This window comes from Papaver somniferum, chromosome 9 (assembly GCF_003573695.1).
Source record: "Papaver somniferum cultivar HN1 chromosome 9, ASM357369v1, whole genome shotgun sequence".
In the NCBI taxonomy this organism is placed as follows: domain Eukaryota; kingdom Viridiplantae; phylum Streptophyta; class Magnoliopsida; order Ranunculales; family Papaveraceae; genus Papaver; species Papaver somniferum.
The window spans coordinates 125,320,052-125,333,943 of record NC_039366.1 but is presented as its reverse complement, the minus strand read 5'-3'; the positions used below and the strand labels follow the sequence as shown (position 1 = coordinate 125,333,943).

The 13,892-nt window shown below is 37.0% G+C and overlaps 2 protein-coding genes and 1 long non-coding RNA gene across 6 annotated transcripts; 2 read left to right on the top strand and 1 right to left on the bottom strand.

Moving 5' to 3' along the window:
• Window positions 1-1,071: 1,071 nt before the first annotated feature.
• LOC113309694 (wall-associated receptor kinase-like 17) lies at window positions 1,072-4,670 on the bottom strand. 3 transcript variants are annotated; one of them, XM_026558185.1, is made up of 5 exons: window positions 4,230-4,605; window positions 3,741-4,044; window positions 3,452-3,643; window positions 1,701-2,908; window positions 1,072-1,205 (listed from the first exon to the last, which is right to left on the bottom strand). In XM_026558185.1, the coding sequence occupies exons 2-5, from the start codon at window positions 3,907-3,909 to the stop codon at window positions 1,140-1,142; spliced, it is 1,635 nt and encodes a 544-aa protein (XP_026413970.1). In that variant the 5' UTR covers window positions 3,910-4,044; window positions 4,230-4,605; the 3' UTR covers window positions 1,072-1,139. The 3 variants fall into 3 exon arrangements, with proteins under 3 accessions (XP_026413970.1, XP_026413971.1, XP_026413969.1); XM_026558186.1 differs by having other exon boundaries at window positions 3,452-3,626; XM_026558184.1 differs by having other exon boundaries at window positions 3,741-4,670.
• A 702-nt stretch (window positions 4,671-5,372) lies between these two features.
• On the top strand, window positions 5,373-9,283 carry LOC113309695 (TLD domain-containing protein 1-like). Of its 2 annotated transcripts, none has more exons than XM_026558188.1 (8): window positions 5,373-5,643; window positions 5,751-5,853; window positions 5,944-6,048; window positions 6,452-6,537; window positions 7,072-7,313; window positions 7,645-7,834; window positions 8,218-8,401; window positions 8,753-9,283. In XM_026558188.1, exons 1-8 carry the CDS (start codon window positions 5,591-5,593, stop codon window positions 8,774-8,776), a joined length of 987 nt encoding a protein of 328 aa, XP_026413973.1. In that variant the 5' UTR covers window positions 5,373-5,590; the 3' UTR covers window positions 8,777-9,283. The 2 variants fall into 2 exon arrangements, with proteins under 2 accessions (XP_026413973.1, XP_026413972.1); XM_026558187.1 differs by having other exon boundaries at window positions 5,374-5,643; window positions 8,742-9,283.
• Window positions 9,284-10,605: 1,322 nt separating this feature from the next.
• Window positions 10,606-13,042, top strand: LOC113309697. Its single transcript, XR_003340709.1, has 3 exons — window positions 10,606-11,786; window positions 11,911-12,093; window positions 12,183-13,042. It is a non-coding gene; the product is annotated as an uncharacterized LOC113309697 (long non-coding RNA).
• Window positions 13,043-13,892: the final 850 nt, after the last annotated feature.

Below are 13,892 nucleotides of genomic sequence, written 5' to 3'. Positions count from 1 at the left end.
TGGCATACGAAGCAGAGATAGTTATACCCACATAAGTACACCTGAACACCACCAAGACTCGTAATGTCGAATCTAGAAATAACGAAAGCATACTGTCTTTGGATTTCCATGTAAAGGTTTTATCGAGGCAGCTGTTGTCTGGCAATAGGTACTTTTTTTTTGTTCATATATTTAGTTCAACATTATTTTGGTACTACATTGTCCCTGTTCAGTTTTAATATACTGTGGAGGGTTCGAAACCACAGTCAATTTAGTATGGCAAAGATGTGCAATTCGAGTCCGCTGTCAGCAGAATCTCTAATACTCGGCAGATAAGGTATATGCATAGTTCGAGTATTTTTACCATATACCAAGCATACACCCATCCTGTGGGACATCAGAAAATGTGCCGAGCATTTTCACCTATCAAGGCATGGGAAAAGGCACACATATCAAATCTGCGCGGATACTGAATAGTAGGATTCGTCCCCAGCGCGAATTCAATATAGCATAAAAACTCAAATCCCCAATCCATGCGCGAGCAAACTGCAACACGGAAGTACACCCTTGCGCGAGCATTGAGCAACATGACAGTAACTACATACTGGGGATGAATTTCATATCACCTCAATGGAGGCGAAAGTCACTTAGGGGAGAGATACGTTACACATCCAAAAAAACGCATTAATACCCGGGGGCAAGTTGCATATGTATATATATATATATGCAAGCCCAGGCATAAAAACCCAAATATGGCGGTAAAAACCAACGGACTTCATGTACAGTCAGCATTGCCACGTCAGCATAAACTTTCGATTTATCAGGTGCCACATTAGCATAAAGCGCATTTGTCTGACAGTTCAGCAAGCAGTGACGTCAACACCGTTATGACGCCGTTAATAAAGTTATAACGTCGTCAGTATATTAATGAATCTGTCAGCTCCGTTGTAATGTCGTCAAACACGTCAGCATGACATCAACTGAGATATGCGTATGCATGACGTCATCGGTCAATGCATCATCATGTTATGATCATCATGAAATCAGCATGAAATCATCATCGGGACTATGCGGCTAGACAGACAGGTTATTCGGGCGCAGCATAACCGACGACCAGATCGACAAACAACCTAGTCAGGCGGACGAGACCGCGAACCTAGTTATTCAGAACCGAGCGGCCAAGTCGCCAAACCAAGCCGCAATTTCGTAGGCCTACATCCAAAACCCTAGAAAAAAGTTCGGAAACATTGTAAGTTACTTGGATAACAAGTCTGTATATCTGTGTATAAATACATGGAGGCTAAACCCTAAAAGGTACGCAATATTCACTACACTATCTCGTGTAAAAATCCTAATCTAACTTAAGCATCAGAGTGTGTTTTTGCAGGTTCCTACCCCACCTCCCCTCCAATTTTTTTCGTGTGGAGAGAAATGTTATAATTTGATCAACAACATTATCATCATCAGAATGTGTTTGAAGTAAAAATCGATCTAATACTGCACAAACAATAAGTTCATGCTAATGATTGTGGTAACTAAAAAGATCAAATACTGATTACTAAACCCCGAGGTTTCAAATTTGTTGGAAATAAACTTCAACTTCACACTTTAAAGTATGTGTTTGCAAAACTTGCAGATTACAAAAGATATAAAAAAAGAACACAGAACACAAGGAAATTATAATAAGTTCAATAGCTAGATGGTCACTCACTATTACTTACCACTGAATTTGCACTCTCAAACTCTATTGAGTCTCCACATAAAACGTACGAATCAGTTTCAGTGTCTTGCGACTCGAATGCGCCACTTGTTAAAGATATCGGGTTTTGACAATCTCGCACTGCTAAGGACTTCTCCTGATGATCATCACCCGTTGATGGTTCTTGAAACTTTGGAAACCTGTCCAAACTAGTTGCTACTTCTTTCATAGTCGGCCTTTTTCTAACATTCGTTTTTAAGCATTTCTTTACAAGCTTAGCAATAACCAAGATCTCATCTTTATCTCCTTCATTAACAACACTAGCTTCTAAAATATCAAATAATTGATTTTGTTTCATAGATATTAAGAAATGAAATGCCAAATTTTGTTCAGTCCTGGTTGCCAAAATAACTTTTTGCCCAGTTAGAAGCTCCACAAGAAGTACTCCAAAACTATAAACATCACTCTTTTCTGTAAATTGACCAGAATAATAGTATTCTGGATCTAAATAACCCAAGGTTCCTCGCACCATTGTTTTTACGTGTGTTTTGTCTATAGGAATTGATCTTGCTAGTCCAAAATAAGAAACTTTAGCTTTGTAATTCTCATCTAGGAGTATGTTTTCAGGTTTAATGTCTCTACGAAAGATCGGTATAGATGCTTCAGAGTGTAAATACGCTAGTGCTCTTGCAATCTCCGACGCAATTCTTAACCGGTCTTTCCATGAAATTGAAGAATCATGACCATCTTCACCGTGAAGATGGTACGAGAGAGCCCCGTTGGTGACATATTCATGAACCAGTAATGGAACTTCAGTTTCTAAACAACAACCTAATAGTTTTACTATATGCCTATGATTTATCTGTGAAAGAATAACAACTTCATTGATGAACTGATCAACTTGGTTTTCATCTACGAGTTTAGATTTCTTAATAGTTACTATTCTACCATTTGGTAACATGCCCTTATAAACAGTTCCGAAGCCTCCCTTACCAATAATACGATTTTGGTTGAAATTATCAGTAGCCCTTTCTAATTCTTCTGTGAAAAAGACTTTAGTTTCATTTTCAATTGTGCCATCATGTGAGGAAATCTTTTGTTGTAATAGTAATCCACCATTTCTCTTAAAATGTCTTTGTTTCAGTATATTTTGCTTTCTTTTCTCGAGTCGATAGTACAACCAAAATCCTAATCCAATCAAAATTATTCTAAAGATATCAATTCCAACACCTGTATGGATCAATTTTTTTTATAAGACATTAAGTTAAAAGTACTCAAGTTGAAAATAAAGCTTTTTAAATATGGGGCAGAATCCAATAACATGGTTATATTGACATAATCATGACATGGTTTGACCATTTTTTCTACAAAACTCGAGCAACAACGTGTTTGAAGCTAATTTTTTGGTGCCATGTTTCTCTTATATAGCTCTACATTCCTACCAAAAATGAGAGCATTCCGAGACGTATAAGACTACTATCTACCATTTTGAATATCAATTGTTGGAGATTAACGGTTGAAAATTAAAATTTGTGGATGGTGAAGTTTCGTATATCGAAATACTCTCATTTTTGGCAGGAATGTAGAGCTATATAAGTGGAACATGTCACCAACAAATTAACTTCAAACTCGTTGTCGCTTGGATTTTGTAGAAAAAATGGCCAAACCATATCATGATTATGTCAATATAACCATGTTATTGGATCCTACCCAAAAAATATAATAATTACTTGATAGTATTTAAATATAATAATTACTTGATAGTATATGTACCTAATGATGCCACCATGACCACAGGTATTGTTTTACTGTCACGTGTGCAACTGACTGCTCCCAGTACCGTTCTACCATCACCATGGTAACCACGCGGACATTCGCAAGAGTAACTTCCTGCGGTATTCTTGCAAGTTGTTCCTTTTTGGCATAAAATACTTTTATTTGCATTTTCCTGGCATTCATCGATATCTGTTGATTAGCAATATTCAGATGTTAAACTTAAAACCACAGCTTACATGATTAAAACTCCAGGTTTAAAACATCGTAAAATAGCTCCATAATGTACCTTGACATCCAAGATAAGGATTTCCTTTATAACCAATTGAGCAGTTGCATCTATAACCAGGGCCATTATCAGACTCAAAACATTCACTATTATCGCCACATGCATAAGAGGAAGCGTTTCTTTTTGCTTCATTGCATGATATAGTCCCGATCGCCCAATCCAAAACCATAGGCACAGACGTCACATTCGAGATGGATTTAATCGAACCATCAAGATAATTCCCTGAATATGTCTTATCAATTACAACAGCCTGGCTGCAGGGATTGTTGATCCAAGACCTGTTGTTTGTATTTATACTCTGAACCTGGATGAGAAAAGATTTGAGTCCTTTAGGTATATCCGTTTGGCAACAGCCATTACCACCTGAACAAGACTTCAACTTACCAACATTTGATTTAGCACAAAATGATGCACAACCACTTACATAATTTTTACTGTTTTCCAAAGGAATGTAAGCAAAAATATCACAACCGACACCTGTTAACTTACTATGAGTACTTGAGAAGAAGAAGGGTGAATCTTCAGCTAAGTATGGCGTGGGTTTAATGGGCCATTCACCTTTTCCGCTTGTTTTATTGTAACAATTTTGGAGAGACCATCCCGTGAATCGAATGTAGTCCGGTGTGAGTTCTAAAACTTGAGATGGCAACTCAATATTTAGTTGTAAGAAAGGAGTTGGACCTGCTAAATAGTTTGTACAAGTAATCTCGAATGCTTTGTCGTAGTAACAATTTGGACTTCTGATTCCAAAAGGGTATGGAATACTTATATTCCCACATTTTTCTTGGCAACCCGCCTTTGAAATACTAGTACTCGCCGGAGATGCTCCTGCTGCAGCTGACAAGGATAAGAACAATATGATCATCACTGGAAATAGAAGAAGTTGAAGATTATAAAGAATAAGAAGAGATCCTGAAGAAAGCATTCTAGATCATACGCCTAGTTTGCAAGCGTACAACTAGTAATCAGTGTAGATGGGGCAAGCATGCTATTGAGTATTTATCACTTTTGAGCAACAATATACTGTTTGTATCATACAGTTGGAAGAGGATAGCATTCAGTAAAATGATTGGCAGGTCCATAGTATTATTGCTCTTCAAGGAGAGACCTGTCAAAACAGAAGGTACAAGTTTGAATTTCTTAGTTGGGTTATATACGAGGACCAAGATATTACCCCTTTATGGATTGCTATGCAGTATATTGGGTGGACTAAATTTGGTGGTGATGACAACTAGTTTAAAAAAGTGCGACAGTAATTTTCTAGATCGACCGTACTGTCGGTTAGGGTGTTGAAGGAGCAAAATTTTATCACTTCCGAGCAACAATATTGTTGTTAACATCATATGGTTGGAGGTGGATGGCAATAAATGAGTTGTGTAAGTTCAATAAACTCAACTTATATACAACTTAGCATTTCTTCATCAAAGCTAGATATTTAATCACTCAGATATGTCTACTTTTTTTTTTGGATGGGTTCCCTAAATTTGAGGGTGCAGTAATGCATTGTTGAACACGTAAGACAACAACAGAGAACTTGATCCAGCTGCTCATTTGATGGTTAATCCAAGCCTTTATTTCTCTGTCGGAACAAGAAGAACCAAAATCAGCCTATTACACAGAAAAATCCCATTTGACCCTTCCCCTTCCCCAAAGGCCATAAAATCTATGACTCATGCCAATGTTACACAGAACAACCTAAGCCGTTAAAAGTAGTGCCACGCCTCCGCCTCGACGGAAAGAGAAAAAAACCCGTCTCCGTGTGATAACGACTCTGTCCGTGTAGTCTTCTTCTTTCTCCGCGTAACTGATCAAACCATCAAAATATCTTTTTCTTTGATTTACAGAGAGAGATGGGTAACACTCAATCACCTGAATCAGATCCTCGCTTCGTTTCAGCTCGTCGGTAAACACAAATCTCTTCTTCACTCTTTCTCTCTAAACATTCTTCTTCTTCTTCTTTCCCCCCCTTGTCTTCCTTTACTGATTAATGCTGTTTTGTTTTCCCTTTAGAGCTTTCACGCAACATTACTTGGACGATCTCAGATCCTTATTTCAATCTCTAGCTGCTCAATCTCAGAGCAATTCTAAATTCATCTCTCCCTCTATTTTCCAGGTTTGCCTAAAATATCCAATTTCCTCCCCAATTTGATAAATTTTGCTTCTCTTTATTGTTTGCTTGTGAAATTTATTTGGATTTTTGTAGGAGTATTGTGGAATTAAGGGACCACTGGGGCAAATAATGTTTGATTTGGTTACACAGAAGAGGAATGATCAGAAACTCACATTCGAGGATCTTGTTATTGCTAAAGTAAGTCTGTAATGTTTACTCATTTCGCATTTCATCCCTTAGAATTTTTAAAACTAGGGTTTTGTATCACATTATCCATTGTATGGGGTTAGGTTCTACTGCGAGAACCATACACCGGACGCAAGAAAAGAGATACTAGTGAGTTGAAGTTTAAGAGGCATCATATTCGTTGAATGCCCCATTTTTTGTATAGGATTTTAGCCCTTGAATGCCTCTTGATAATACTAGGTCATTAGGTATATGTTTCATTGGTTGATCAAGTAATATAACTCATTCCACATATTGGTTAGGATTTGTGTGGTTATAAGCTTATGTTTGGATGATGATTTAGTGGGCATTTTTTATTTAGCTTTTGCTGCCAAGTTGTGGACTCGCTTTGATGTACTTACATTTTTATTTGTAGTCAGTTTATGAGAAAGGAACACGGAATGAGATTGATGAGTTCATTTATCAGTTATTGGATGTAAATGGTGACGATATAGTGGACAGGTAAAATCATAGCCGTATTACTATTACTAGAGTTTAAGAATTTTCTTAATCGTTACTTCCCCTTTCAACATTCGTATTCTTTTTAAAAAATCACAATACAACAAAAGATTTCGTCACTTATGATTCTGTCAGTATTCTTCAATATAAACGGGGTAGACACAGTAAAAGAGCAAACCCATGGTTGATTTTTGTTAAAAAGTACTCTCTTTTCTTTTGTGTCATCTAGTTTTAGTGTGCATTAAGTTTAATTTGAGTTGTTATAATTGGCAGCAAGAGAAATGGGTTTGGTGTTATTTTTTCAAACTCACGATATTGATAGGTCGTATTGCAGTTATACAAACTAAATAAAATGTCCAATGTTGCATAATTTTTTTTAAGATGGTCTCCTTCTAGGTAACTTTTTGCGTCAACCACGATATTTGCATTATTCAGAGAATTTAAACTACTATCTATCTTAAGAGTGGAGTAATTCCAAATTCGATCTATCATCCTTCATCTATCCATGTCTAATCTTGTAATAAAACTACATATCAGGTCTGACTTGGAAGCGGTTATAACGGCAATGCTTGATGCTGTTTTTTCTTCAAGTGATGCTGGACCTGTATCGAGTTCACCTCAGGGCATCAGTGACATATTTCTCAATGCTGCAACATTTTCAGACAAGGTTGAAGGCCATGACAAAAGTAATATGTCTTTTAAGGATTTTAAAAGTTGGTGTAGTCTTCTCCCATCTGTGCGGAAGTTTCTTGGAAGCTTGTTAATGCCTCCTAATCCAGGTTCTCTATTTAATTTGTTCAGCTTTACTATTACTTTCGTTGTTACCATACTCCCATAGTTTCTTTCCTTCATTTACTCATAACATCCACTGTGTTAGCTAGAATTAGCTCGAGTGCATCTCTACTGTAGGCCCATGAAGGGGATTTTTGAGGGACCTAGTTGGTTTAGATGATTATTCAAATAGCTGAGTTTGTATTATATAATGTTATTCTACCGTGATTTATACCACATTTACTAGATTGTCTGTTCATGCGGAAATTAATCATCACAAGTATCAAAATGATTTCCAATGAAATACTTATTGCATTTGTTATTCTACTTATTTGATAGGGAAGCCTGGTATTGAAGTACCTCGACTACTGTATCCGGAAGATACAAGCGCTGATTTGCTCATATTAAGGAGAGAATACGCTTGGCACATAGCAGGAGCTCTTTCTCAACATGAAGCAGAAGAGTGGAAGCTTTTGTACCATAGTTCGCTACATGGTCTTAGCTTTAACACATTCATGGGCAACATAACGTGAGTACTTAGTGTTCCTTATATGCAGCAAGCAATGTTTAGGAAGTGAACAAGCTCATCATATAATTCAGCTAGAAAAAGAGCTCCTGTTGAGAAAGAGCTCCTGCTATCTGCTATTGTTCAGGAACTTTGCAGCCATGTCCAATATTTACACATATTACAGTTTTGTTACATCTACTGATCTGCATGTTACAGTGAAACCTCAATAAAGTGATACCTTTTGGACCAGAAACAAATACTTTAACGAGATTATTACTTTATTCATCGTTATTTATGTCTCTTGTCTCTAATCAGGATAGCAATAAATTATCATTTAAATGAGGTTGTTACTTTATAGAGGTTGTTATATTTATCAAGTTGTGGAACTGTTTGATTTGCTATAGAATGGCAGAAGGGCCAACATTGCTGATTATTAAAGATAAGGAAGGGTGCATATATGGAGGCTACGCATCTCAGCCTTGGGAAAGGCATAGTGATTTCTACGGGGACATGAAATCTTTTCTCTTTCAGCTATTTCCGCAGGCCTCGATATACCGTCCAACTGGAGCAAACACTAATTTGCAATGGGTATGAATACTAACCTTCATCTTATTCTTTGTAGTATCTTGTTTGTTGTTTCAAGGGCACTCAGGTACTTGGTTAAGGGTATTTTCTTCCGATCCGCGGCTAACATGCTTATTGAAATTTCCTTTTTCCATGTTACTTTGGGTTATGCACGTGGAGTTCCTTCTTTATATCCTTGAGCATTTTTGATACAAGTTCCGACCATCTCAAACCTAAAGTTTGATTTACGTATCAAAGGATTTTTGAATTCCAGCAAGCCCAATTATCGGTTTTGTTATCACTTTTATCATATCAAACCATGATCAAAGCAACTGTTGGGATATTGATAAGCGTGCATCTGCAGTGTGCCATTAGTTTCAGTTCAGAAAGCATCCCTAATGGACTCGGCTTTGGAGGAAAAGTACACCATTTCGGGCTATTCCTGTCGGCAAGCTTTGATCAGGGGCAGACATTCTCCTGCACAACCTTCGGCAGCCCGTGTCTTTCCAAGGAGAGCAGGATATATCCAGAAGTAATAGAATGTTGGGGAGTTCTGCCCAACGGAGGGCAGAAGGACAAACAAGATGTTCTCAAAGGTACTGTTTTGGACAGGTTTAAGGAGGACCGGAATATGCTGAACTTGGTGGGTATAGCAAATTCTATCCAGTAGCACACTGCTCTATCTGTAAACACATCCAGTTTATATTTCTCTTACACTTTTTGCATGCTTCTAGTATCTCCTTGTTCACATCGGAAGGTACAAGATTCAGTTTTGTGTGTATACTTACATATCTCCTTTTCTGGGGTTATTGTTGTAAAGAATTCAGTGTTTTTCTGTGTATTTATTCAAATCTACAATGTAAAAAGTTCATATGATTACCAGTCTTTCTTTCCCCAAGTTTGTTATGATTCTGGAATGCTGACAGATTTGAATTTTAAAAAGTTAGAAAACACCACACACGATTGTTTTACATGACAAATGCTGTTGGATCTATATGAACTAGTTCAATTTGGATGAATGCGTGAAATGAACTTTTGAAATTAACCTCGATAAATAAATGTTCGATAAATGAATAATTTTCTCCGATCCCGATTTGGACCAAGGTGATAAATGAATAACCTCGCTTAACGTATTAATGAATAAAAAAATTTGGATCCTTAAAAGGGCCTATAGAAATATAAACGTATAATCACTGAATTATATATAAAAATAAACCAAAATACATAATCGGAAAATTTTACATAAAAATATATGTATGAATGAACCCCCAAAAAAAATCATCTATGGTTGATTGTCTTTTTCTTCCACCCAAACCAAAATGCACCGTATCCTTAATTTTATGCAATGCTTGCACAATTTCTGGAATATTTTGCTTGTGTTGTAGAAAGTAATTTTTTAATGTGACCATCGCTTGAAAAGCATCTTTAGATGACACATTTGGTACGACGCTACTATCATCTGGTTCAGGATCATTCTCATTATTCATTACTGACTCAATAATTTCTTCGTCTGTTGTAGACTCCATAACTGCATCATTCTCGTTAGGATAATTCAAAAGATGTTCGACGTCCATCACATTTCTATAACGTAAAGTAGAAATTATACCAGTTAATTCAAAAGAAAATGAATGTTAATTGAATAATTGATAAAAAATTTGACCAAAATTTCCTAGGTATACTTGTACATTTTCTCCTATACAATTTAACTTCTTAATTAAGAAAATGTTGTCCAAATGAATAAATATTCGTTTATCGATAAATGGATAAAATATTCATTTATCAATAAATAAATAACCCCGCTAAACGAATATATTTTTCTTGGTCCCGAGAGCATTCATTTATCGAGGTTCGACTGTATAACTAAAACCTAAAACGAACACCTACTAGAATTTCTATCCAACTTGCCATGCAGTTTTGTGTGTGGAATAAAAGGCGATTCTCAGCCGGTGGTTAATGCCGTCAATGGTCCATGGAGGTTCAATGGTCGAGTGTTTTTTTTTTTTTTGGGCTATTTTGCATTTCTTCCCCTCCCAAGATCGCTATTAGCGTTTCCTCCCCCAAAAGATTGAAATTAGTGTTTCCTCCCATCGTCACATTTTCCATCCATTATTCAGTTAGCTGAGTAAGCACCTCTGTACGCGTGGCATAAACTGTACATGCGTTTCCTGACCTTACTAAAATACCCTCCACTAATAACCAGTTCACATACCCATCTGTAGCTACTAACCTAGAATCCATCACCGATTCCTCCATCACCTAATTTCTCTTGACCTAATTTCTATCTGAATTTCTCTTTAGAGTCTTCTCTTGACCTAATTTGTATCTGAATTTCTCCAAAGACAAGATTGATAGCGAACCCTGGTTTGGCGTAGATTGGAATTACAAGGATTACTAAATGGGTTAGATTGAAATTACAAGGTTCGAAAGAACGAACAGAGAAGAAGTAGCAGTTAGCTAAAAAATCGAAAAGGGTTTGGAGGAGAAATCAAAAAGAACAACAAGGATGAGTATTTTTTGGTGACTTGGGAGTATGGGTTCAAGTATTCATGGATGCTTGCTGATGCTCAGTGTTGTTGCTTTCATGCTCTTGTGGATTTAAGAGATGATGGATGATTTGAAGATGGGTCTGGTAGAATGAATGAGTTGAGTTGTTATGAGCAATTGATGCAGGAATTGAAGACTAAGATTGAATTCGAGATGGATTTGAGATTGAAGTGAGTGGATGTTATATTAAAGGGGAGATTTGGGTTAATAACAAATCCAACAACTGAGTGAAGAATGAAGGGTTTACTGGCGGCTATAAAATTGAGAGATGAAGATGCAGTTGAGTACCCAGGGTTCGATTAGTGAAGATGAACAAGATTGAGATGAACTTAATTAATTAATTGAAACCCTTGTTCGATCGCTTTGCATATAGTGGAATCAAAATAAACCATAATTTTCTTTTGATTGAATGGTTGCATGAAATTGCAGATGAAGAATTAAGGTTTGGTGCCGAGATTGATTTGGGCATTTGGGGTTGGTGGGCGATTACAGATGGGTGTTTTGTTTTAAAAGGAGTTGCTGGTGATGTTGTGTTGCCATTAAAGATGCAGACGAGTGATTCGAGTCTCAGTTCGGAAGGAAGAAGACTGTAAATTGATTCAGATTGCGACTTTGATGTAATTTACCGAAACGAATGAGGGTATTTTGGAATTAGCGAAAAAGAAAAAGAAAAAAACAAGAATCCTGTCATTATTTTCTATTCTAACTCAGCTCATGAATGAGAATGAAAGTAATAACTAGCTAAGAACTTTGGCAAATTTAGTACCCCTAATTCAATTTTGAGCAGGTAAACAATGCAGGGGACAACGGAATAACAGTACAAGTTAGTGAGACTATTAAAGACTTGAAGATTCGAGATAGTGATGTAAGTCATAGTAGTATCATTAATCTATTTTTCTGGAAATGATGAATTATCATTTTTAAGTTTGTAAGTCTGTAATTTTGGCCTGGCTGTAAAAGAAAGATTGATTATTAGCCTCGCCGAACAGGAGAAAGATGAGACTGCCAATCTGTGGAAGGAAGCTGTTAAGGAGACATACGAGAGGGCACAACAATGCATTGAAACAAATTACTGTGGAACCAAAAGAGTAACTGAAGCACTGCTTCCTCTTCTTCGACTTTCCAATTCAGCAAGAGTAGTGAATGTTTCCTCCGTATATGGTCAACTAAAGGTAACTGCTAACTTTAAAATCCTTTCTCTAGTTTATTGTAGAAACACATTGTGTTGTTGCAAATAGCTAACTCTAGATTATTCTTGTAGTTTATCTCGAGCGAAACGATTAAAAAGGAGCGAAGTAACGTTCATTGCTTAACAAATGAGAAATTAGATGAGCTTATACGAAAGTTCTTGAAGGATTTTAAGGAGGGTATGCTGGAGACTAATGGATGGCCTGTCATAGCTTCTGCATATAAAGTCTCCAAAGCCGCTATTAAACGAATGTAACAACGGGAGGAAACACTAATTTCAATTTTTTTGGGGAGGAAATGCTAATTGGCGATCTTGGGAGGGGAGGAAACACAAAATAGCCCATCTTTTCTTAGATCAGAATTGTTGAATGAGTCATTCTAAGCTAAACTGATTCTGTATGTGTGAAAGGGAAAATAGTCCCACATCACTTATAATCCGCTTAATTAACTTAAATATAATATGGAAGGGCCGCTCCACTCATTGCCAATTGGTTTTGAGTTGGATGCCCGCAGACTTTAACATGGTATCAGAGCCAAGCCCCAGACCCAGACCTGCGTACGCCGGGTGTGGGACGAGTTATTGGTCGAAGTGTTTAACCGATATTGTCACTTGTGCACCCAGGATGTAGGCCAGTGCCGATACTGACCGAGATGTTACCCCTGATTTAGTCACTCACCTGTGTACACCTGTTACCGATGGAATGGTAACTCGTATATAGGTCCACATGTGAGGTCTAGTGACTGGCCTTACACGTGAGGGGGCGTGTGAAAGGACAAATAATTACGCAACAATTTAATGTATGCTTGGGACTAGTCGTCCCACATGTAGCCCATAAATCTATTTTACCAGACTATGAACAACTGCTTTTATGATTTACTCATGAAGTTGTAACCTTTCATACCTTCCAAACAGAAAATGTCTTTTTCATTTTTTGCGGATCCAAGCAGTTAAAACTTTATTGTAGCAATTTAGCAATATAAATAGTTGGCGATAACCCGGTCATTATTGATTATTTTGTTGGTGAAGAAAATTATAAAGTCCAATTGTTAAAGACTGGGGCATCCAACTCAAAACCAATTAGTTTTGAGTGGAGATCCTAATAGATTATAAATCGTAGGATCTTAAATAACCCAATCATGTGGGACTAATAATCTCAACACGCCCCCTCACGTGTTGCCTCGGCGGGTCTTATAAACACGTGGACAATTAAATCGGGTGACGCCGAATAAATGTACGGTCAACTGACTCGACACAAATAGCCTGTTCTGATACCATGTTAAAATTTACGGTCATCCAACTCAAAACTAATTGACACTAAATGAAGCGGCCCCTCCATATTATATTTAAATTAATTAAACGGATTATAGGAATGTGGGACTATTTATCCTTTGAAACAGATCTATCTTTCTCACAAAAGTTGAGATACCCGAGAAAACCAAACTAGATAAGATATTATGGAAGTCAAAATTCAGATCAAGGACATCAACAGATTTAAGCAATGTAAGTGGTTTACTGCGGTTGGTTCAATTTTGGTCCGTAGAGGTTTAAAAATTTAAGGAGAAACGTTTTTGCCACGAGTCATGGAACAAAGAAACTGCTAGAGTGTCTAGTAGCTAGAGATGTGGAAGAGGACGTAACTCAGTTACTGATTTTGCTCTTATTTGAATCTGTTCTTTAGAGTTCAATAACAGAACTATCTCTTGTGGACCGGTGACAAGTTAAAAAGATTATACTGCCTCAGTCATTTAAGAATCTATTTTTTTTATCTTTACCGACAAAACC

Excerpts from the sequence above, each read along its gene's own strand:
- LOC113309694 (XM_026558184.1), bottom strand. The coding sequence starts at position 4,665 with ATGCTTTCTTCAGGATCTCTTCTTATTCTTTATAATCTTCAACTTCTT. Across the intron at positions 3,644-3,740 it reads TCCTTATCTTGGATGTCAAG|ATATCGATGAATGCCAGGAA; the intron begins GTACATTATGGA and ends GCTAATCAACAG. Across the intron at positions 2,909-3,451 it reads GGTCATGGTGGCATCATTAG|GTGTTGGAATTGATATCTTT; the intron begins GTACATATACTA and ends TGATCCATACAG.
- LOC113309695 (XM_026558187.1), top strand. The coding sequence starts at position 5,591 with ATGGGTAACACTCAATCACCTGAATCAGATCCTCGCTTCGTTTCAGCT. Across the intron at positions 6,049-6,451 it reads AGGATCTTGTTATTGCTAAA|TCAGTTTATGAGAAAGGAAC; the intron begins GTAAGTCTGTAA and ends TTTTATTTGTAG. Across the intron at positions 7,835-8,217 it reads ACATTCATGGGCAACATAAC|AATGGCAGAAGGGCCAACAT; the intron begins GTGAGTACTTAG and ends GATTTGCTATAG.